The following is a 25,725-nucleotide window of genomic DNA, read 5'->3' as shown; positions in this document are numbered from 1 at the left end:
CTTGTCGTGTATTGAAGTTGTAACCCGCTGTCGGTGAGTCTAGTCTGTTCATGCCTCGTCAAGTCAAGTCTGTGTCTCTAGTCTTGGTTTATGTTTAGATCACTTGTAAATAAACTGCACATGGGTTCTTCACTACGCTCGCCTTCAGTGGACTGAATTCGTTACAATAGGATGTAATTTATTGCAGTTGTTTATTAACTTAATTTTTGGACGTTCTATTTGCACCATATTGTGTACACTAGACTAACAGTCAAAAGTTTGGAAGCACTTCATTGAGTCAAAAATGTTTCTTGTGACCTTAATAACCTTTTTTGAGCCAAATGTTTATGGCTAAATGTTTGGGATTAGTTTTGTAGACAAGCATTGTGCCAATAAGTGAATTAAAAATGAAAAAAGTATTCTCAAAAAGCATTTCAGAAGCTACAATAACAAAATAACAGAATTATACATGAGAATTTAAGTGTATTTTTTTTTGTGTGTTTTTTATAATTGAAATTTTGCAATTAAATTCATACTTTTTTCACCATTCTCGTTAATTATGACTGAATTGATTTTCAAAGACACAATGCATTGGTGTTTGCATGACGAAACATACCCAGGTACCTCTTGATGCTGACGATATAATGATTCCTCTTGATCAGCAGGTGAGAGTGACAACTAAGTGAGAAATAGATTGGCAGCACTCTTTCCTGGTAATGCAGAGTCCTCTCTATTATAAAACAAATCCGAATACAATGAATACATTCAACCAGCTGAATTTCTTAATTTCTAAGTACATCAAACAGCCACAGAAACCACATTCAGAGTCCCATTCAACAGACAAGGTCTCATCTGCATAAGGCTAATTCACACTGCACCAACAGCCAACTGCGTACATTGTGTCACTACTCAGACTTTCCATGACCCAAAAAACACAGATTCAACTTGTTCAGTTGGCAAAAACAAGCAACAACAGCAACATGGGTACCACACTGATACAACAAAACCTGACGACTGTGTTTATTGCCATTAATTTGCCTGTGTCTGTTGGTGCAATGAATTTGCTTATACTGTGCATTTTGAACGTGACACCATGTTTTTGTACTACAGAATAGTAGGTAAAAATTAAATAATGACTAGGTTAAAATGCACTTTTAATTTAAACAAGAATGATGGACCAAGATGAACCATGAAGGAATTAAAGCCTTTGTCATAGGTGCATTATTCTACTGCACCAAAAGCAGACAATTAGTTATTGGCCAGTTTCATGACAAAGTTTGTATTTTGTGTGAAATTTTACATTTGAAATTGGTAGGTGTTGTCTCTTAACATAGAACTAAAGCAGCGTCAATACAAGTAAAGCAAATCATCATGGCACTTAGAATGAGTACACAAATTAATCAGAAAAACAACTAAAATAAAAAAGGGTGAAATCTCACATATGACCTCTTTCTCTAGAACTTCATAGCAGCTCCAGTACTCTTCATTGGCCTGCTGAATTCCTTTAAGCTCCAAAACCACAGAAACCAACTTGACTACCGTCATATCTGCTGCAATCTAACACACACAGTACACACAAAGAAAATCTTCATCTACAAAGATCTTACACTAACTGAGAAGAAGTCCACAAGTAAGGTACTTAAGTACATCAATTTAAGTTTGTGTTAAAATAAATATCCACCTGAACAAGCACCTCTGCACCCTCATCTTTCTTCTCCAGGTAAACAGCACAAATGGTGCTGGATGGAGTTCGACTCAAAGGCCTCTGAAATATAATAAAGTCAGCCATTAATGTCAAATACCAGCGAAACAAACCAGTTCAAATAATTCATCAACAACTTTTCAGTGTTACTGTACTATTCAGTAATGTCATCAAAGCCAGCAAATCAACATGAGGAGTTCTTTAGATATTTCATTATGTATTGCAAAACAGCATTAAAAAAAAGCTCTTAATCTAATATTGTAAATGCCCATGTCCTGTGAACTCTGACCTGGGACTTGTGTTTATTCAGGATGTCAGATGTCATGTTAAGCTGCCTCTGAAGGTCAGACTCTGAGACCTGCAACAGAAGCTTCATCTCAGTCATCCTTTTTATCAACAGTTTATCAACAGCATTTGATCAATATTCTGAATTAATATTAATTCATAAGCGCATCAGCTGGTCTATATGTCAGCATGAATCAAAAATACTATTTTGATTGTACTTCATCCTTGCTCCTCTCCATGAATGAATGTGGTTTGAGGCACCAGTATACACATGAATCAGGACATCTTATCAGAATGGATGGACAAATAAATAATGTTTATTGTTTGCTTGTTTTTACAACTGATGATTCCCCCTGAATTGCTGTTTTGAATGATCCATGGTCAGTTTTCTCATTCATTATGACAATTCTACCGTAGCTTCTTTTCTCTGTGTACGGATATGACGTGACATGCACAGGTGAATGAAGTATGTATTTTACCGCAAAATCTGTCCCAACAGCTCTACAATACATATTATTACCAATTATTATTGGTTTATCAACGTGCCCAAATACACTTTGAAAAACCTATACTAATGAAAGATACTATTTAAAATTAAGACATGGTTTGGAAGAAAAAAAATTATCTTTAAAGGTTTAGCTAATACTTAGTTTTAAAGGTTTAACTGAGTACAGTTAGTACCGATATTAAAGACAGACTCACATTAAAAATGCTGCAGTAGTTTTGGATCAGTTCCTCCACCACCTGAGATCCTGTGACATCTGTTCCATCTGTCTGAAAAAGTGTTGGACCGAACACGATACCAAGGTTTCGTATAGTCATCTGATTCTCATCAGACAGGTGCTGAACACTGACAAAGCAGACATTTCAGGTCAAGTTTTTGGATGTACTACTATCAATAACTACATACTCCTCCTTATGATCAATTCAAATCAATGGAGTACCAGAACAATTCAAAACAACTTTTTAAAGTAGGATAAAAACTCCCGTCTAGTTTTAGAGCTGCTTAGATGTCATCAGAAAGAAAATTATTGAAGACAGAGGACAACTAGTCTTTTATAGTGGTTTGGGTAGTACTTTGTAGGTTTTAAACAGCTGAGCAGGTCAGATGACTTATACCAAACCAGGTGGTGTATGAGTGCTTTGAGTGTTTCTCTGTTAACTTCTGGGAGGTTTGAAAGGAGAATCTGGTATCTATGAATCTTCTCGCTTCTGTCCTCAAGACCTGCCGAGAGTTAAAAAAGTACTTGTTACAATAGTGTTCAACTACTCCCACTTTCTAAGTAGTATTAAATATCTCATCTCACATTACTCCACATTTTATTCACCTGCTGCTCTAATCCAGCTGTCGCTGTTTTCTTGTCCATTAAACACTCCATCTTTGACCTCCCTGAGAAATCGCTTCAGCGTGTTAGCCACGTCATCCACAGAATAGTCTGATTCATGCAGTGTTACACTTCGTGCATTATTTTGAAACCTCTCCTTTGGTCACATGAGAATTAATCCCACTCTTCCGGTAGATTCCTGATGACATCAGTCCTGAAAGAAAGAAATGTGACATTATCTTTGTGTTACAGCATTCATTTGTGACCCTGGACCACAAAACCAGTCTTAAGTCTCTTGGGTATATTTGTAGCAATAGCCAAAAAAAAACATTGTATGGGTCAAAATTATCGATTTTCCTCAGATTCCAGATTTTTAAATAGTTGTATCTCGGCCAAATATTGTTCTAACCATACATCAATGGAAAGTTTATTTATTAATCTTTCAGATGATGTATAAATCTCAATTTTGAAAAATTGACCCTTATGACTGGTTTTGTGGTCCAGGGTCACATTTTAGAAATTTCCGCTTTACTTCCTTCCTTTTAGGAGATAATCACTACATTTTGAGAGGTGTGATTTAATTGGTGGCACCATGAAGAAAGAGGTGTGCATCTAGCACTTTAATTAAAATTTAAGAGAGTACAATAGCTGCCAATCAGCTGCCTGACCAGTAAATAAAATTAACCAGAAAGGTTGGCTGCCCTAACAATCACCTAGATCAGCACAGTAACCACATAGCAACTGTGCAAGAAAAAAGCACACACACAAAAAACACTCAGAAAACCTTAGAAACTGCATAGCAACATTCCAGCAATAACACTGTAGCATCTCTGTGACTCTCGTATATTTCCTTAATTAAACTTTAATTTTTAATTTCTACAACAATGTTTGTGCATTCTTCTGTAATGTCAATGTGTGTTTGTATACCATAACGTGTTATATGGTCCAGGCAGCGGTCAATAGTCACAGGGACACCCAGATCAGTGAGTTGCTGTTGTGATAGTGGCTGATCTCCAGCACCAGATCTCTGCTGAATGAAGGTCTGCCAGCCCACAAAATGAGGCCTTCGGTCAGCCAGCAAATGCAGAGGTCCACCTCTCCACACAAGTACCATGGAGCCAGCACTGTCAGAGAGATCTACATACACATTCGCACTCAGAGTAAATTTATATAGACACCCACATTTTCATACTGTCACATGACTGTGTGTATGTGAGCTGTAACTCACTGAGTGTGAGTAGCTTGCGCAGGTCAATTGCTTGTACATTGTCTTCCAGTAACACCTGCAGTTTGAAGGTGCTCAGGCAAAACCAACCGATGCCATGGTTGCCCTCAGTGCAGCGCAGGCGACCCAGACGATCACAGGTTCCACACATATCAAACAGTGCAGGAGGCAGCACAGCCTGAATGGAGGGAAGAGAAGAAAGGGAGAGAAGTGGGTCAGTTTATTTGTCTCCAACTCCAATATAGTAAAAAAAAATATTGTTCCATCTTTACAGAATAATGCAAGGAAGGCTGCAAGGAAGGAGATATGAATATTTAGAAATTAAAAAACAACAACTTTTTTATGCTTTTGAAACAAGTCTCTTATGCTCACAAAATTATTTGATTAAAAAATACAGTAAAACAGTAATATTACAAATGATTATTATAGTACATTATTGTAGTTTAGTAATATTATAATATGTTATTATTTATAGTAATATTATAAATGTTATTTATTCCTGTAATGGCTAAACTGATACCTTAGCACCCCCTTGTGGGCCAGTTTAAAAAAAAACTCTAGTACAGGGTGTCAAACTCAATTCCTGGAGGGCCGGAGCCCTGCACAGTTTAGATTCAACCCTAATTAAACACACCTCATCCAACTAATCAAGTCTTTCAGGCTTATTTGAAAACTACATGGTATATGTGTTGGAGCAAGGCTGGAACAAAACTCTGCAGGGCGTTATTATATTGGCTCTAATCTAAAGCACTTGTTTGTCCTTCAAATGACAAAAGGGTTGATCACCATGGCAATAGCCCGGATCCAGTTCTTGACGATGCTGCCATCATCAGTTCCAAACAGGTAGACTCTCCCCTCCTCAGAGTACAGCTCAAACGTGTGTTCATAGCTGCCAGCCAATTAGAGAGGACATGGTAAATATGGCATTTCAGAATTAATGTGGTAAAAAACTCATTTAGGATCGAAGGTCAGGGTTTATTACCCATGTTTCCCTGGGCTGTTGACAGACAGGCAGATGATTTCACTGGTCTTCATGCCACCACACTTGTTGTGACTCTGTTCAGTCTTAAAGTAGCTAAACATTCCATCACCAAGACAACACCAACGCTGAGAGAAATCTACAATATTCACCACAATAAGGTTCATACACATACAGACACAAGGCACTCCAACAAAACATATAATATGTTTATAGTTACTCATTTATTTGTAATTGAAAAACACTAGAATTTGCCATGAATACTTGTAGATTAACTCACAGATGTAAGCCTATGGTTGCCGTGATTTTGCCAAGTAAGACATGATCCTGGATCAACATAACTGTCCAAAAATATAGCCATATATTAACCCAATCCCTACCCCTAACCCTAACCTTACCCATAATTTATTGCTAAAAACTGTGTGAAATGATAGCTGATTAACAAGGGTGTAGAAGCACCTAACCCTGATTGTTAAACCTAAAACAGATATTTCCTGAAAAGTTATCCCCCAATTCTGATTGGTTGATAGGAATGTTGTTCCAGGATCAACAAGGATGTTGATCCAGGAACATGTTGTACTTGGTGAAATCACAGTCACCATAAGCCTATAAAGCCTATAGCATGACATTTTACAATTTCCAAAAACAGTTTAAAGGATCATATAATTTAAATGTCATTATAGAAGTTAAACCAAATTGAAATTGTGGTTATTCTACAATTATAAAGTTTTATAATTTTAGATTTATAATTATTTTTTTAAAAATCCACAATTATGTAGGTGCTTTTGCTTTCAAAAAACAAAACAAAGAACTATTCTAGAAATATTAATCATACATTGTAAAAATATTTTGTTGTTGAGCCAAAATCATCACAATTAAAAGAACCAAAGACTTAAACTACTTCAGTCTGTGTGCACTGAATTTATTTAATACACGAGTTTCACAATTTGAGTTGAATTACTGAAATAAATGAACTTTTCCACGACATTCTAATTTATTGAGATGCACCTGTATATTCATTTTATAAGTGGTAAAATCCACTTTTAATTTGAATCAAGGTTCTTGCATAGTACAATGAACGTTTTATCTCAAATGCCAAATAAAATTAGACTTTTGATAATATAAAAGTGTCATTTTAGACTTTTAAGTGTTTTTGGAAGTCAAACACATCCTCACAAACACAAAAAACTTAATGTCATTGAGATTCAGTTGCCAGTCGTCATACAGCAATTTAGGGGCTCCACATACCTGCTTTGGTTTTGTGGTCTGTGATTGGCCGAGTTGATGAGGCGGTCTTAAAAAGATAGCCAGACTGCGATCGAATGGACACATCTTTATCCACTGGCGTAAATGACTCTGATGAACAACAAATCAAGATGAGTGTGAACCTGTGTATCTAAATACATATACATTGTGGTTTTGTATGTTTATTTGTGCACCTGAGTTCAAATTCTGCATAAGTAGCTCCACCTGTACTGTTTGGCCACTGTGTTTGGCCAGAGACAGTGGAGTAGGGAATTCTGGGATACCAGTGTTGCAGCTGATATCCGCCCCACAATTCAGCAGCGAGAGAGTCTCTAACAAATCACCAGACTGCACCGCTGAACACAGAGCCTAACAAACCCAGAGCAACCAAATATGAGAGAAGAACCTTAATTTGTTTTGCATTCACTGTTATTTATTTGGCATTTGTATTGAATTGACTAACACTGTTGAGCGCCTCCTGTTGGCCATAGAGTGTGTGGTATTTGCGATATTTTCCATCTTTGTATTTTGCTGTGATGTGTTCAAGACGTTGCTCGCTGTTTGCGCTCGCACAAAGACTCTCACTCGGGGGAATATTCACTCCCCAGAACTGATTTGCTTTGCCGTTACCCAGCAGCAGAAAAACCTGGCAACACATAATGAGATTCTCATGCATCATCCTGAAAGAGAAAGGCACAATGGCAACTGCAAAGCATAAATATAACTCTCAGATGTAACTGTGGCAACACAAAGATCGGGATGCATTATATTCATTGTACCCTGATGAGATCATCAGTCCACACTCGTTCATCCAGCTTCAAACTGTGAACCTTTGACACGTTCTGGCCCAGACTTCTGTGTGCGCCTGCTATCACACAAATGTGTACATATTTATGCCCACATACAGTACATACATGTTGTGACGAGTGGGGGCGGGGCCGAGAGCAGTGGGAACGGAGCGAGGCCGGTGGAGTAATTGATAATGAGCGACACCTGCACCACTCACCGGTCTCGAGTCCCACGGAGGAGCTCCGGAAGGATAAAAGGAGGAGTTACGACAGTGAAAGACGAGAGAGGACCAGGCCTGGACTTCATTTTGTGTTTGTTTATTTTATTAAAGTTTTGTTTAAGTGTTCGCCGGTTCCCGCCTCCTTCTTCCCGAACTACGAACTTTGTTACACATGTCATTTGTTAATATTTGTGTAAGTGCTTGTATGTACCTGCACATTTTTCACACAGCAGAACACACAGGTTGATTGAAGCCCACTCTGGCATCGAAGAGCTGCAGTCCGCACACAAGCGGTTTGATGGCACACGCCAAATGCTCTCACACAACCCATCACATGACAGAGTGCGACTCACACACTCTTTAAGCACCTCACACCATCTCTGCTTCTCACTCTCTGAATCCACCATAAAACTACAGAGAGAGAAAGAGAGAAACACATACAAATGCAATTAGGGGGCTGGTGCATGTGTTTTTCGTTAATGTAGGTAGTTTATGGTTTCATTAAGTTTACGGTCCTGACAGACCTTGATAAAGTATGGAAAGCACATTGTTTGTGACTGGTATAGTTCAGTGAATCTGCTTGAAGAAACGTCAGGGAATAACACTTGGCACTGCATTTGTTCCTCAACAAAATAAAACCACACACTGGAAAAATCATACTCCTAATCAGCTTTCCAGGAAAAATGTCTAAACATCTATAAAACTAATTTAAGCGGGCTGTTCACTTGTTAAAAAAATAAAAAAATTAATTATTTTATTTTCTGCTCTTGGTCCACATTGTGTATTGAGCCCAGAGCTGCCCACTTGGACAGGAAAAGATTGTCTGACTGGTATGTGAATTGACACTATAAAACAATATTGGAAATGTATACAGACCCTGTGATCAGGCAATCTGATTAGAGTTTCACAATACTGTTATTGTTGTTAACTAAACCTACAACTATTAAAAATTGTGTTCGGTAATTGAAATAAAGCTGAATTCAAATAAAATTAAATGTTTTTTTTTAATTATGTAAGTTTAAAGCTGCAGTCCGTAAGTTTTGCCTCTTTGTCGCCATCTCTGTTTGAAAACCTGCAATTGCAGCTGTGTGCGTAATTATCTTCCTTGCGTGGGAATGTTTTGAGATGAATGTGTGGCAGTCAGTCACCGCACCAGTGTGGATACTGTACTTCGCAATCACAGATTCTAGACTACATCTTGGAATATATGACCCAAATTAGAATTTTCACCAGATATTGTTATCTGAACAAGTAAGTAACAAGTCTGCCACGTTTGTTCTGACCAACTGAGGAAAAAAGCATTACAATAAATCACGTTATTCCAGCTGCTGTGAGAAAAGGCTATAAACGATCGGCCACCTGCAGGATCCTCACAGGCGATATAGCCTAGTGGCCAGGACAACTTCTTTCTGTTTACAGACATGACGTAAAGACGCAGCGCCATGCAAGGAGACAGAGTGATGAAGCCAATCAGCAGATATGGGGATGGTTAGCAGGCCATGATGGTCAGAGGCCAATGGGCGAATTTGGCCAGGATGACGGGGTTACACCCCTACTCTTTTTTGAAGGACATCCTGAGATTTTTAATGACCGCCGAGAGTCAGGACCTCGGTTTAACGTCTCATCCGAAAGACTGTGCTTTTTGTCAGTATAGTGTCCCCATCACTACACTGGGGCGTTAGGACCCACACAGACCACAGGGTGAGCACCCCCTGCTGGCCTCACTAACACCTCTTCCAGACCTCCTTCTTTTGAACACTGGCTGGTTATGTACTTGCTCAAATATTGATTTCGGATCATTTTTAACCAAAAAAAAAAGTTACGGACTGCAGCTTTAAGTTGAAGTACTAAAATAACTATAACTGAAATAAAAAAAGCTATATGAAAAACAAAACAAAAACATTACAAAATTACTAAAACAAACTAAAATTAAAATAAAAACTAATAATATAAAAATAAAAGCTAATTCAAAATATTAAGAAATGCTATAATAGTATATAAAAATAACACTCTTGAACAAGTGCCTTCCAGTTTTGTGCGCAAAATGTGAAAAGCTGCAGTGTTTACCTGAATGCTCTGTACGGAGTGGTGAGCGTGAAAGAGCGCTTGTTTTCTCCATCGCTCACGTTGGCCATTCGCATGTCTAGTTCAGTGATGCCTAAACCCTGAAAATATTCCTATACACAATACATATAATCTATCAAATAAACCCACCAAAACATTTAGAGAGGCATCCATTCACATTCAGACTCACACCTCGTGGCTCCTGAAGAAGAACAGTTTGTCCTTGCTGAAAAGCGTGTAGACTTTGGTGCGTGTCGACAACATCTCCAGGTAGCCCTCAATACTAATATTCACACTTCCGTTCCTAAAGAACAGATTTCGGGGCTCCAGACTATGTTTGCGATCACTCAGAATCTTTTCAATACAACGAGCTCAAATCGCAAGTCTCCGACACTGACCACCTTATCGACAGATCCCAGAAACACCATCCTTTTAGAGTATACTTCCTGTCACAGAGAGACACACAAGGTGTGTTACACAGGTACGTCAAATCAAGTTTACTATCATGGAACGACATTTTTCACAGGGTCTGCAAACAGGACAATAAAGACTCATAAAACAGTGAACAATGCTCCACTGCAAACTTTATACCCTACAGACTACAAATAAATACAAAAACAAAAGGGATACTGTGACGAGTGGGGGCGGGGCCGAGAGCCGTGGGAACGGAGCGAGGCCGGTGGAGTAATTGATAATGAGCGACACCTGCAGCACTCACCGGTCTCGAGTCTCACGGAGGAGCTCCGGAAGGATAAAAGGAGGAGTGACGACCGTGTTGGACGAGAGAGGACCGGGCCTGGAGTTTATTTTGTGTTTTGTGTGCAGCAGTCGTTCGCGATGGGCTGCCGCTTTACTTTCATTTTGTGTTTGTTTATTTTATTTAAGTATTTGAACGTTCCTGTTCCCGCCTCCTTCTTCCCGTGACTACAAACTACGTTACAGATACATATAGTATATATTTGGAAATTTACTTGTTCCTAATTACCTTTGCCGTCATCTAACGCTCACTTAAAGTACATTTTTAAAACCACTATTAAACACTGTTAAATGTTTATATTTAGCGATCTCAAAATGATTTTTATTTTCATACAGTACATTATAATGTTCTGGATCCTAACTTCACCTGTAGTATTCAAAATGACAGTTTAGTTTATAGTGTTTTTTTTATTATTATTTAAACAAAACAGTAAAAATTTTAATATTGGCCATTTAGTGGTTATCTGACATAATTATTGGATAATCGGTTTCAGCCAAAATTGAAAGAGTTCATTCAGTAGTAGTGATGATTATGATAATCCCCGGTTTCACAGACAAAGCTTAAGCCTAGTCACAGACTAAATTGTAAGTCTGAGCTTTTTCAACTTAAAGAAACTTGCACTGATGGTTCTTAAAAGATGTCAGTGCCCTTGATTTGTCTCAAGATGCACACCAGTAATGTTTTTTTAAGGAATGTTTATAAAAATGACTTAAATTGAACTGTGGCCTAATCCTGGCTTAGTTTTAGCCCTGTCTGTTAAACCAGGGGTCCGTTCTTCATACGTGGATTACTCAGTTAGCTGCATTTTATTGTTGATGATTAGACATGAACCAGAATTGTTCAGTTCTTCAAAGCTCATCCCGGAGTTGCTGTCATATCAACGGGTCTGTTAGCTCAAACCTGCTCGGGAGCAGGCTTATTTTACATAAACAGGATTAGATTGTGTCATTTTAAGTGAAGATGATACTGAACGTCTGTCCCAGCCACTGTTATTTTCTTATGTTGTATTATTTTAATCAAAAGTATGATGTGACTATAGCAATAATCAATAGAATGATGATTGTTTCAATATCGGATGTCTCAATACAGACTGTGAGTCTCAGGTGCTTTCCAGTGGACAGTACCAGTGAATTTGGGTGAACCAGAGAACTTTGGGTAACTTCCATGAATATGACGTAAAGCACAAACAAGTATGATATATGTACCATGAGGACACCTGCGCCCAATGAGAGGGTGGAATAAAGGTTATTAAAAAAAATAATAAAATATAAACGGTTACCTGGCAGGATTCCACAATTAGAACACTTTACAAACTTACTAGTGTACCTTATTAAACCAGTAAAAACATTTTTTAAATAAGCTAATTAAATTTTTTTTTTGAAAATAATTAAAATGTTGCATAATCTATAAAAATTGACAAATAGAGATAACAAATCCACTTTAAAATTAAATGAATTGCTAATTACAATACTCTTGACATTGAAAAAAACAAAGCCTGTACAAAAAAAAAGAAAAAGAAAACTAATTGGAAATCATTTAAAAAACGGTTACATATTAGATATTTTATGTAATTTTACTCGTTAGGCTGTTTCCTTGATCTTAATTATATGATGTCATTATGTTGCTGTCTTGCCGCCAGCCAATCACTGCATTGCTGATCATGGTTTTGAGTATCGACATATCTGCCCTTTCCAACGAACATGTCAACACAGAGTAACTTAATCCAGATATTTTAATCAAATCCGCCAGAGATCAGTTATCACGATTAAAAGATCTGGCATCTGTCAAATCATCTCAGATGCATTAAGCAAGGTACGAAGAACAGACCGCAGGCCTATAAGTGCTACATTTGCTTAATCCTAACATCAGACAACTGAATGACTTGCTAAATAGCTAAACATTTTGCTAGTCTGATTTGATCTTTGATTTAAACCGAAACCAAAAGGCTTCAACTTTCATACCCCTTTGATTTTTGTGTTAGTTATCATGGCCTCTTCATTCCAATCATGGTCTGACTTATCATGTGTGTACTGTGAATACTTAACAACTTCCTTTAAGTAAATAAAAAAAGGCAGGCCTTTTTACAGACATTTTGGAAGGACACTAGTGTCTAGTGAACTAGGAAATCTGGTCCACTGGATTTAATCTGAATAGAAGAATCTTGATAATCTTGATTGTTCACGATTATGAAATATTTTAAATCCCTTTTTGATGAAGGCATTTACTCACATTACAGAATAGATGTTGGGATAGACAAAAAACGGACTATTTATTTACGTTACCTTGATGGATTGAAAATATCTCAAATATTCTGAATCCAGCTGCACCCATCGGCGCTGGTAAATCTTCCCACTGAAAATACAAACACGAATATTATAAAACACTTACAAATAATGAAAATATAAACAAAACTACAGGATGTCAGAAAAGTTGTAGAAGGAATTTAAGTCACAATTGTTTCTTACCCTTTCGGAGGAGTTTTCTCTAGCCAGCCAGCTTTAACAATCTGACGGAAATCCTCTGAGAAATCAGGAAAGTCTGTACATCGGATATCAATACTGTCCTCACTAACATAAACAAATTGATATTATTAGAAACAACAGAATAATTCTAATTCCTTTTCCACTGAAGGCTTATGCAAGCACACACTCTGAAATAACTATCCACATAACAGTATTTTTTTTTTCATGCACACACCGTTCTCTCGGAATTACTGTCTCTTTTTTATCCTCTTCAACTTTCAGGTTGTAAAAACACTTCTGCATGTCTCGCAATAGATCCTCCTGCTGGAAAACATTTAACCATTACATAGAACTGTTGATGAAAATGATAAATAAGTACACCATTGTTCAAAGGTTTGGGGTCAGTAGGCAAATCAATATTTTTAATCAGCAAGAATGCATTAAACTGATTGAAAGTGACTAAAAGACATTTATAATGTTAAAAAAGATTTCTTTTTCAAAACTAAATGTTTTAAAATGATAATAAAAATAAATGTTTCTTGAGCATAAAAATTGTAAACAGTCGTATTATTACATTATTAATATATAATAATGTAATGTATATATAATGACCAGCTATCCCAAAGACACCATATACACACTCACAGACACACAATTTACCTTTAAAGCCATGTTCTGGGATTATGTTGTGTGCGCCTGTGAAGAAAGCAGAAGACATGAATAAATTAATTATCAAAGTGAGTGTATCAAACAATAAAAACAAAATAGCAAACCATTTTATATGTTTGAAAAGGAAATGTCTATGAAATAGATGGCAATCAGATCATTTTTCATGGCACAGTTCCAAACCATCATGACATTTCCTTACTAATTTAAAATTTGTTCCTCAATTTTTTTTCTTTAAATGTGACTTATGATAATTATAATTAGTTTTGGGTTAAAATAAGGAAATTTTTGACAGTTTACACAATTGACTCATTACTCTAAAAAACAACAACAATCTTGGGAAAGGTTAACATACTGTATTGTCTACAACATTTGATCTTGTCAACCCTGATGTAAGGCTGTGACCTTAATTATCTCTTCCGCCTCAAACTGATTTACTGTAACAAACTGAATAAAGCCACCAAACCTGATGCACAGCATTACTAAAACTCTCCCAGCTAAAAGGGATAGTTCACCTTCATTTGCTGGTCCCCATTGACTTGCATAGTGTGTTTTTTGTCTTTTTCCCCCATACTATGTAAGTCAATGGGGACCAGCAACTAAAGGTGAACTATCCCTTTAAGAAACACACAACCTTTTAAAGATATCAGAAGTAGCAATACTAACAATAGTCCTTTCAGCACACACAATAATGCTATTCTTCACTGTGGTCAAGTATGGGAAGTAAGTTCAGATCTGTGTTCTTCATGAAACCAAGATGATAATAACTCAAACGTTTTTTGTCCATCCAGCTGGAGTGCAAAAACATACACATTAAAAAGTACTACTATATAGTATGGAAGTATGCGATTTCGGACGCAGCTATGGTCTCCCTTCACCTAGGCTATGTGTTTACAAAAATACACACATGCAGAAATAGACACTCATTCAGTTATGTGGATATTAGAGGAATAAAGGTGTATTTAATAGCAGTTATTGGTCAAATAAATATCTGGTCAAATAAATAATTGGTCGAATAAATATCTGGTATATACACGAACTATACTTAACTGCTGAACAGCTAGTGAGTGATTAAGAAACACTTACATGCACGTGCACACACAAAGGATATCCTTTCTCAAAACAATGTATCTTATTGAAAATTCAATGGTTATGTCCTATAATCATCCTCATTACCATAACCACTGTTAGTGCTATCGATTAAAACTGTGCTACCGTTTAGGATGTTATTAACAGAGAAAATAAGATCATGAAGTTACCTGTGTGCAGCCAAATCTGTGCTAACCAAGCCCTACTGCATTACAAGGCATATATTAAAAACAGGCACGCACACACATACACAGAGCTCTCTTTTGAAAATAAGGAAGTTTATGACTCGGGTAACCATTCCTGCAATTCTTCAGATAACTATATAACTTAACAATTTTTCCTAGCGTCACGGTGCTATCAAACCAGTAATCTCAACATTTGCTGGTCAAACACGTTACTTTTAGAAACTGAAGAAAGCAAGATTATGAATTTAGGTCCACAAAGTCAGAAGACAGTTTTGATCAACTTCATGAATTTGATCAATGTATGAATGTATCAGTAGCACCTGCAGTTTAGAGTACTTACTGCCCTCTGACTGCAGCAGGGATTGTAACAAGAGTTTTGCAGAGTTTTAATATGGCGTTATGAACAAGTAAAAAATTTACTACAGTCCTAGCAGTTACAGTGACGGATATGTTTTTTCAAGTATGAAAGATAGCTAGATTTTTCCTTTTGTATCGGCTAATGTGGTTTTCCGAGTGTTTTAGTGCGTTGTTATGTTAACCAGAGGTGGTAACTCCATCCACGAAATTCAACTACTGTTTCAAACGCGTTAACACTATACGCGCATGCGCGGTAGTGCAGCAAGCGACTGGGTGAGGATGAGAGCGTAGACTGTATAAAAACGGGTGAGAGCTGCGCGCGAACATCAAAACGTTTGTTCAAATCCGCTTCCGCAATCGAAGTGAGTAAGAGTCCCTAAAAAATAAACGCAAATATGCAGAGCAATAAAGTTGAAGAAATCACGGACAAGTTAGAGGGGTAAGTAATCAAATAATCGCATCTGTGCCGCTCACAGTTTTATTAATAAACCTCTGAACTTTGATACCGACCTAAAACTGTCATTTCGTGTAGAGAACATGCTTTAATTGTGTTTTTTTCTATCGCAGCTATCTGTCTATAGACACAGAGCAGATGGACAAATACTACAGGTAAAACAATATGCAGATTAATCTCTTAATTTTAGTACTTATGTAACACCGTGGATATTTTTCATGATGTACCCTCAAAGGGGCACCTTTGTACCTTATCTACCCTTAAGCGTGCGTACTTGTATGGTACTAATATGCTCCCTTTTAGGGGTAGAGAAAGTGTACCTTTGAGGTTACTGACATAGTAAAGAGCTCAAATAAAATTTTAGTACATTTTACTTCTGACAGTGTAAACAAAAAAGGCCTATGAAATGTAAAATAAAAATTGCTTTCAAATATAATGTTAAGTGAGTATAATTACTGATTTTATACTTTTAATAATTTAAAAGATCAATTTAGTTTAGATGTCTCGGTATTGATATCGACGATACTGGGATCGAAATTGAAATGAGGTATCACCCACGTTTTATTCTTTTCACTTTTTTAGTTAAGTGAAAATATCTCATCATAGGTTTGCTTAAAGTTGTGGCTACAGAAAAGTAATTAAACATTTAATCCTTAATTAGTCGTAATAAAAAGATACAGTTCATAGACAATAGCAGGATATGTTGTTACCAGGGGTGCACATAAGTTTTTTGGCCTGGTTCTCATGAGAGCACCTGGAGATTTGGTTTGGTACTCACACTGCACATAGTGTGACTCATTAAATATAACTATAAAAATAAAATAATTATTAATAGTGATAATAGTATTATTGCATTTATTTATTTTGTATTTTAATAAAATAAACAAAATAATCAGTGTGATAATACTATTATATTTAAAAATAAATTGAGTATAAAATAAAAATTGTTATTTTATAGTACACTTAAAAATACAATGCTAATATTAACTTTTTTTAAATGAATTTTCATCATTTTCAAACCTAAAATCAGCAAGCTTTTATTTAGGCATGTAAAGTACATGTGCTGCAGAGTGAAGCGCGTCAGTGAATGAAATGTCAGTTTTACATTTTGCTTTGAAACTGCAGCGCATTGCCTAGATTTAAGCTTTCGGTTTGAAATCTTATACAGTATTACAGTTAGTCGATCTAAAACAGTGATTGTGCATTAACAGCTGTCAACCATGTCGGTATGCAAATGAGTGGTCTGAACATATTTAAACACCGCATTTTTTTATTTTGGTCGCACATGCGCACCTGAGTACCACTTATGTGCACCCCTGGTTGTTACATTATTTGGGGTAGGCTATCACAATAGAATTTATTGTAAACAATTTTTAGCAAAGTGATTATGGATCAGCTAAAATGTATAAGGCAACACAAAAATATTGTTTTAGCCAATAAATATTGTATATAATGAAATGTGTAAATTTAAATTAAAACACGTCTGACTACTTGCCCTGACCTGATGTAAAAAAAACAATTTTTTTCTACAACATCTTGATGTTGGGAAAATGTAATGTCCATTTACACATGTACAGTTCATCTACTTTGAGTTTGACTACAAAAAAAGTGTTATGCCCCCAGTTTTACAGACAAGGCTTAAGCTAGTCCCAGACTAAAATGCATGTTTGAGCTGTCTCAACTGAAAATATCTTGCTCTGACATATCTTAAAATATGTCAGTGTCATTGTTCTGTGTCAAGATGTACAAATGTAATGTTTTCTTCTATGGCATTTTTGTAAAAGTTGCTTAAATATCTTAATTTGACTAAGGCCTAGTCCTGGCTTAAGCTAAGCCCCGTTTGTGAAACCGGGCCTTAATGTGGTTGATATTAGTATGTGGGTGGAATTGTTTGTTGTTGTTCCTGTGTAACCATTTTTATTATTTTTGCAGGTACCGACAGGAGGGGAAGGAGGCTGCCATGTGTGGTGATCTGCCTCATGCCCTTGAGCTGTTTCAACTGGCTTACCAGCTGCAGCCGAGTGACAAGCTGAAGAAACGGATCCAGGCCATACAGGGTCTCATTCAGAGAGATGAGGAGGAAGATGAGGAGGAAAATGAATTTGTGGATGTGAATAATAGTGGATTGAAGCTTTATAAAGGGCTCTACGACAAACTGTATGACCATCAGAAAGAGGGTGCGGCATTCCTGTACAGTCTCCACCGCGACGGAAGGAAAGGAGGAATCCTGGCTGATGACATGGGCCTTGGCAAGACCATTCAGGTCATTTCATTTTTGTCAGGGATGTACGATGCAGAGTTGGCCAATCATACCCTGTTAATCATGCCTACCTCGCTCATAAAGAACTGGGTACGTGAGTTGAACAAGTGGACTCCTGGCATGAGGGTGAAAGAGTTTCACGGTGCCAGCAAAGCTGAGCGGAACAGAAACCTGGAGCAAATCCAGCGCAGAGGAGGAGTCATCATTACCACCTACCAGATGCTCATCAACAACTATGAGCAGCTTGCATCATATGACCAACATGAGTTCGAATGGGACTACGTCATCCTGGACGAGGCCCACAAAATCAAAACCTCATCCACTAAAACGGCTAAAAGCGCTCACACCATCCCCGCTAGACATCGTGTGCTACTGACGGGCACTCCAGTTCAGAATAACCTACAAGAGATGTGGGCTCTGTTTGAATTTGCTTGCCAGGGGTCGCTTCTGGGAACCTACAAAACATTCAAAACTGAGTATGAGAATCCAATCACACGTGCGAGGGAGAAAGACGCCACTCCAGGAGAGAAAGCTCTTGGATTGAGGATTTCTCAGAACTTGATGGACATCATCAAACCTTATTTTCTCAGGCGGACCAAAGCAGATGTTCAGCACAAAAAGCATAAACGTGAAGAAGGCTTTGAAGACGAGGAAGATCAAGAGAACAAATGTCCAAATGCTGGCAAAGGCATTGAAATGCCATCGCTGACGCGAAAGAACGATCTCATCGTGTGGACGTACCTCAGCTCAGTGCAGGAGGACATTTATGAACAGTTCATCTCGCTGGACCATATTAAGGAGTTGCTGACGACTAAGAGGTCGCCACTATCTGAGCTTATGGTGTTAAAAAAGCTCTGTGACCATCCCAGACTCCTGTCTAATCGAGCTGTGACTCAACTAGGCCTGGAGCAAGGTTCTGCCTCTATCCATCCAGATGATGAGACTGAGTCGGCTGTGAGTCAGATCAATAACCTCTCAGATGACACTTTGGTTGCAGAGTCAGGGAAGCTGCAGTTTCTCGTGTCTCTAATGGAATGTCTCCGTGAAGAGGGTCATCGGACCCTGATCTTCTCCCAGTCGAGGAAGATGTTAGACATCATGGATCGTGTCCTGTGTAACAGAAATTTTCGCCTTCTGCGCTTAGATGGCACAGTGACGCAACTAGCAGAAAGGGAGAAGCGTATCAAGTTGTTTCAGACAGACAAACGCTACACAATCTTTCTTCTCACCACTCAGGTGGGTGGAGTCGGCATCACGTTAACTGCAGCAAACCGTGTCGTGATCTTTGACCCCAGCTGGAACCCCGCAACAGATGCTCAGGCTGTGGACCGTGCCTACCGAATTGGCCAAACCGAAAATGTCATCATCTATCGACTCATCACCTGTGGCACTGTGGAGGAGAGAATCTACCGCAGACAGGTAAAAAAAACACTTTGAATCACAAAAGGATGTACAAAAACTACAAACTAATCAGGGCTTGAATTTCGGCGCATGATTCTACTGATTCCCGCAGTTTCCGCGCTTGTAACGCAGGAAATTCCTGCAAATATATAAACGGCCAAATAAATGCCCGTCTTGATGAGTATTCACGTAAACAGTCGATTTATACTAAACACTGTCGGTAAATAGGCTATTAAGCGAATGTAAACAGTTGAGAAACAAAACTTATGTGTAACAGTTAGTGCATGAGGTCTTAAAGAGACAGCAACCTAAATAAACCTGCTGCTGTCTGTCATTAATGTTTATTCTGTACCTGAATATTACTGTTATACTTACCTGCAAAACTTAAAGCACAGTTCATTTTAGTTGTAACTTGTTATTGTATTTGTTTGTGCCATTGCTTGTCATTTATGATCTATTCTTATTTTATTACTGACTGTTTACTTGTCTTTTTTTTAATTAAAATAAATTCAATTCAGAGTTTGAATTCAAAGTTATTTTTAAGTATCTTTTTCACAATATAAATATGAATCAACAACATTATAAATTGTAAAACACAAATACACTGGGTGACGAAACATTTAGGTTGGATGATTGTAGTTTAAAAATATTTCTAAAAAAATACCCTAACTCCCTCCTCAAATTAAAAAAATCCCCCCCATAAGAGCCACCTAAAGGGGGAATTCCCCCCCCATTTTCAAAAACAAAATTCAAGCCCTGCTAATAACAAGCAATGCCTTATGTTTCCATATGGATGTTTTGCCAATAGTCATTCTTTAAGGTTGTTGTGTGGGTATTCTCTTTAAAAAAAAAAAAATTTTTAAAGAAAATATGAACTAATAAAACTGTACTCTTTACATTCATATTATACATGTTTGTTTTTAGTCCACTTCAGTTGTGATTCTGTCAGTCCATTTTACATTCACACTTTTGTTTTTGGAACACAATTACTTTGAATATAATAATAATAATAATAATAAATTATAACATTTCAAGAACTTCATTATATTAATTATTATTTCTGTTATAAAAAAAATCAAGACATACATGTATTGTTTTTTTCTAATAGTACTGTTGAACTTTAAAATAAAAAATGATATTATTTATTAATTTGTTGTTGTTTTTGTTATTGTTGTAATTATTTTTATTTCATCCTATATCTGCAGGTGTTTAAAGACTCTCTCATCCGGCAGACAACCGGCGATAAGAAGAACCCTTTTCGTTACTTCAGTAAGCAGGAGCTGCATGAAGTGTTTAAACTCGAAGACACCCGCTCGTCCACCACTCAGCAGCAGCTACAGGCAATGCACGCACACCACCGCCGCTCTGACACCAGCCTGGACCAGCACATCGCTCGCCTTCACACCATGGAGATGTTTGGCATCTCTGATCATGACCTCATGTTCACTAAAGAGGTGGCAGCTCATGAAGATGACCCAGAGGATGAAGAGTCACATAAGTACATACAAACACGTGTCCAGAAAGCACAAGAGCTTATGCAGGCGGAATCAGAACTGCATGGCCAGCTTATGGACAGCGTGTCCCAGAACACAGAACCCGCTTGGCTCATGCAAACAGGGCAGCCGAAATCTGCTAGTAGAGACCACCCAGCCCCTCCACGTAACAAAAACAAGCCGGTGACAGTGGATCTGACATACGACTGCTTCGATGAGCCAGACCTAGAGGAAGAGGAGCAGAACTTTCCAACAGTTGAGGCCGCGGAGGTGGAAATTGTAAGTAAAGAAGTGCAAATTGTAGATGAAGAAGACCAAGTGAAAAACGAGTTGTATGATAATGGTGCATCAGAGAAACAAAACTCTGTGCACGACTTGCCAAGTCCTTCTCGCCATTTTCCAAAGTTGGAAGAACTTTCAATAGCATCTGATGCCCTTGATAACCAGGAGGTTCAGGTGGACAAGCCCAATTCGACGGTGCTTTCGTCACCCCAATCTCCACATGAGGCCACAGCAGGAGAGTCTTTTAAAGCAGAGGCGGAAATGCTTCAGGGAAACTTCAACTTGCAGCTGGAGGACAGTGTAGATATGTTCTCCGTTGAAGAAGAGAAAGTTTGTGATGTGGAGGAGTCACTAGCAAAGGAAAGTCCTGAGTTTCAGCTTCAGATGGATGTCAGTGGAGAAAGGCTGGAAGAAGCAAGTATCCATGAAAGCAGACAATATGGTAACCAAAGCAATGGTGAAATCAGTAACTGTAACAACAGTGAGATCTTCAACCCTAACATTGGTGAAGTCAGCAAGCATGAATCTCTTCTGAGAATCCGTTCTGCTCCAGACACACCTGCGGAAGACTCCTTTGTGCATTCCGTTCGGAGAAAGAAAAGGCAGATCATTTCTGATACTGATGAAGAAGAGGAGGAGTCGGAGAAGCCATGTTTAACAAGCAGTCCATTGGCTGATGGCCTCAGCAGGCTGGTCTCTTCAACACCGAAATCCACTTTGACTGACGGCGGCCGACTCCGGCGCAGCTTGAACACGTCCGTGGCATCAAGAAGGTCCTTCATAGTGTCCATGCTGGAGAATGAGTCTGATGAGGAGTCAGAAGAGCCCAGCGAAAATAAAACCAATTTCTATGAGACATCTGAAGCCAGTGAAACTCACGCAGATGAATCTGTGGTGGAGGAGGAGGAGCCCAGTGGAGGCAAAACCAAATCCTATGAGACCTCTGAAGCCAGTGAAACTCACGCAGATGAATCTGTGGTGGAGGAGGAGGAGCCCAGTGGAGGCAAAACCAAATCCTATGAGACCTCTGAAGCCAGTGAAACTCACGCAGATGAATCTGTGGTGGAGGAGGAGGAGCCCAGTGGAGGCAAAACCAAATCCTATGAGACCTCTCAAGCCAGTGAAAGTCATGCAGATGAATCAGCAGTGGAAGAAGAGGAACCCAATGGAGATAAAACTGAATCCTATCAAATATCTGAAGCCAGTGAATCACAAGCTGATGAGTCGGTGGTGGAAGAAGAGGAACCCAGTGGAGGCAAAACCAAATCCTATGAGACCTCTGAAGCCAGTGAAACTCACGCAGATGAATCTGTGGTGGAGGAAGAGGAGCCCAGTGAAGGCAAAACCAAATCCTATGAGACATCTGAAGCCAGTGAAACTCACGCAGATGAATCTGTGGTGGAGGAGGAGGAGCCCAGTGGAGGCAAAACCAAATTCTATGAGACCTCTGAAGCCAGTGAAACTCACGCAGATGAATCCATGGTGGAGGAGGAGGAGCCCAGTGGAGGCAAAACCAAATCCTATGAGACCTCTCAAGCCAGTGAAAGTCATGCAGATGAATCAGCAGTGGAAGAAGAGGAACCCAATGGAGATAAAACTGAATCCTATCAAATATCTGAAGCCAGTGAATCACAAGCTGATGAGTCGGTGGTGGAAGAAGAGGAACCCAGTGGAGGCAAAACCAAATCCTATGAGACCTCTGAAGCCAGTGAAACTCACGCAGATGAATCTGTGGTGGAGGAGGAGGAGCCCAGTGGAGGCAAAACCAAATCCTATGAGACCTCTGAAGCCAGTGAAACTCACGCAGATGAATCTGTGGTGGAGGAGGAGGAGCCCAGTGGAGGCAAAACCAAATCCTATGAGACCTCTCAAGCCAGTGAAAGTCATGCAGATGAATCAGCAGTGGAAGAAGAGGAACCCAATGGAGATAAAACTGAATCCTATCAAATATCTGAAGCCAGTGAATCACAAGCTGATGAGTCGGTGGTGGAAGAAGAGGAACCCAGTGGAGGCAAAACCAAATCCTATGAGACCTCTCAAGCCAGTGAAAGTCATGCAGATGAATCAGCAGTGGAAGAAGAGGAACCCAATGGAGATAAAACTGAATCCTATCAAATATCTGAAGCCAGTGAATCACAAGCTGATGAGTCGGTGGTGGAAGAAGAGGAACCCAGTGGAGGCAAAACCAAATCCTATGAGACCTCTGAAGCCAGTGAAACTCACGCAGATGAATCTGTGGTGGAGGAGGAGGAGCCCAGTGGAGGCAAAACCAAATCCTATGAGACATCTGAAGCCATTGAAACTCACGCAGATGAATCTGTGGTGGAGGAGGAGGAGCCCAGTGGAGGCAAAACCAAATCCTATGAGACCTCTGAAGCCAGTGAAACTCACGCAGATGAATCTGTGGTGGAAGAGGAGGAGCCCAGTGGAGGCAAAACCAAATTCTATGAGACCTCTGAAGCCAGTGAAACTCACGCAGATGAATCTGTGGTGGAGGAGGAGGAGCCCAGTGGAGGCAAAACCAAATCCTATGAGACCTCTCAAGCCAGTGAAAATCATGCAGATGAATCAGCAGTGGAAGAAGAGGAACCCAATGGAGATAAAACCGAATCCTATCAAATATATGAAGCCAGTGAATCACAAGCTGATGAGTCGGTGGTGGAAGAAGAGGAACCCAGTGGAGAAACTTTCAACTCAGAAGAGTCCGAAAGTCACGAGGGGCTTGAAGAGGTGGAAGAAAGTGTAGATTCAAGAAGATACCAGGAGGAAGAAGAATGGCACAGCGCCCTGCTTGAATCCACTGCTGATGTTGAACTAGACTCCAATGAAATGATGGACCAGTGTGCCCCTAAAACATTCCCTCCGGAAACACACATTCTTCCTGTTAGTTCCACAAGCAGTGATGTGACTGCTGCTAAACCCTCTGAGAACACGTATGAGATGCTGGTCCTGTCTGGGAAACAGTGTTTGGCAGAAGGGAGGAAGCAAGAGGCTCTGGATTTCTTTCTAAAGGCCATAGACATTAATACTGGTGATGCTGAGATCCAGCTCTTGATTATTCAGTTGTACAGGCAACTTAGCCAATAGGGAAATTAAAACGTGCACAACTATGTGATGTTTTATTAACAAATTTCAGGAGGAGCACGCGCAGATAATTAACACAGCCAGTCCATCATCAGTAATTACACCATCTATCCAATCAGCACAAGAGAGAACCTCTATAAATAATCAAAGCAGCCTTACCTTCATTATCTCTAGTCTTACAGCAAAAACCTACAAATCAGCTCCATTAAGAGTTATCTAAGTGGAATCCAATTTTTCCACAAGCTCTTATACGGTTCACCCTCACCCCAGATAGCCAATTCTCAGACCTCCCTACTCATCAAAGGTATCCAAAGAGCCCATCCCATCCGTCCAGACACCAGGCAACCCATAACCTTACAAATATTGACCAAATGTATTTCTACCCTCCGCAGAGGTTATCATTCCATTCACACCGCCCGCACGCTTGATGCCATGTTCATCCTGGCTTTCTTCGGTTTTCTCAGATGCTCTGAGCTCGCTATCACATCTAGCTTCAATCCAAACATCCACCCCACTTTCTCCGATCTAGCAGTGCTGGATGACGAAACCATCTCTTACTTCATTAAGCAAAGTAAAACAGACCAGACCAAGAAAGGCCATTTCATTTTTATTTTCAACCTACAATCACCCATACTACCATACCAAGCCCTCCTAGCCTTTGTCCAGCTCAGGAAATCACAGTCCAAACTCCCATCCGACCCCCTTTTTACAGACGACTCCAACCGCCCCGTCACTCGTTTCTGGTTTCAAAAGCACCTTAAATCCATTCTACTCCTATCCGGTACCCCAGCTGATAATTTTTCCAGCCATTCATTCCGAATTGGCGCAGCAACCACAGCGGCCCAAAAAGGCCTCTCCCAGCAGCAGATACAAGCACTCGGTCGCTGGTCGTCAGAAGCTTTCAAGAGCTACATTCGATCGGACCGCTCCCACATCAAGGAAGCCCACCGAACCCTCATCGGCCAACCCCTTTGATGTCAGTATAGCCCCGGTCACTCAAACTTCAGACCCACCATAGTTGACCCCCTTTTTCATCACCTAATCCATCTATAACGACCCATCCCCACTCCAGCCATCCCAGCAGCACCCACTCCCGCAGGAGCCATACATAAATTCCCACACTGCCGCAGCAGTGCCCGCTCCCGCAGGAGCTTTTCCATATTTCCCCACTGCCGCAGCAGTTCCTGCTCCCGCAGGAACTTTGTTTCAAACTCTTCAAATTATCATAGTCTGACATATACAATAATTGTGGAGAAAAAATAAATACATTTTCAGAGGTTTCGTAGCTTGTTTCCTGGATGATTTTTCTGCGTTCCAGATTTGAATCTACATTATAGAATTGTATTTCCTGAATATCAAACCTTAGCTGTTCCAAGTTTTTTTTCCCATTAACTTTATTTTCTGTGGTAACTGACCCTGTGT

The 25,725-nt window shown here is 39.2% G+C and overlaps 2 protein-coding genes and 1 pseudogene across 2 annotated transcripts; 2 read left to right on the top strand and 1 right to left on the bottom strand.

The window, feature by feature from the left end:
- Positions 1 to 15,022, bottom strand: part of LOC107726362 (arf-GAP with Rho-GAP domain, ANK repeat and PH domain-containing protein 1-like) — a 26,127-nt pseudogene extending 11,105 nt beyond the window's left edge.
- Positions 15,023 to 15,724: 702 nt separating this feature from the next.
- Positions 15,725 to 24,389, top strand: LOC107726361 (DNA excision repair protein ERCC-6-like). The gene is made up of 5 exons (XM_016535903.1): positions 15,725 to 15,768; positions 15,897 to 15,938; positions 17,716 to 19,462; positions 20,650 to 21,686; positions 21,735 to 24,389. The coding sequence occupies exons 1-5, from the start codon at positions 15,725 to 15,727 to the stop codon at positions 24,304 to 24,306; spliced, it is 5,442 nt and encodes a 1,813-aa protein (XP_016391389.1). The 3' UTR covers positions 24,307 to 24,389.
- Positions 24,390 to 24,477: 88 nt separating this feature from the next.
- LOC107726371 (uncharacterized) lies at positions 24,478 to 25,574 on the top strand (the record flags this gene model as incomplete). Its single annotated transcript, XM_016535920.1, has 1 exon — positions 24,478 to 25,574. A coding segment is annotated over one exon (801 nt), but the record flags the coding sequence as incomplete, so codon positions are not given.
- Between the last annotated feature and the right edge of the window lie 151 nt (positions 25,575 to 25,725).

Source organism: Sinocyclocheilus rhinocerous, unplaced genomic scaffold (genome assembly GCF_001515625.1).
Source record: "Sinocyclocheilus rhinocerous isolate Xijiao unplaced genomic scaffold, SAMN03320098_v1.1 scaffold2050, whole genome shotgun sequence".
Classification (NCBI taxonomy): domain Eukaryota; kingdom Metazoa; phylum Chordata; class Actinopteri; order Cypriniformes; family Cyprinidae; genus Sinocyclocheilus; species Sinocyclocheilus rhinocerous.
Note: the sequence above shows the minus strand (reverse complement) of the source record. Positions and strands in the feature narration are given on the sequence as shown.

Coding starts and splice junctions, on each gene's coding strand:
- LOC107726361 (XM_016535903.1), top strand. CDS start 15,725: ATGCAGAGCAATAAAGTTGAAGAAATCACGGACAAGTTAGAGGG. Junction 15,769..15,896: donor ATCACGGACAAGTTAGAGGG/GTAAGTAATCAA, acceptor TTTCTATCGCAG/CTATCTGTCTATAGACACAG. Junction 21,687..21,734: donor CAAAGCAATGGTGAAATCAG/TAACTGTAACAA, acceptor TGGTGAAGTCAG/CAAGCATGAATCTCTTCTGA.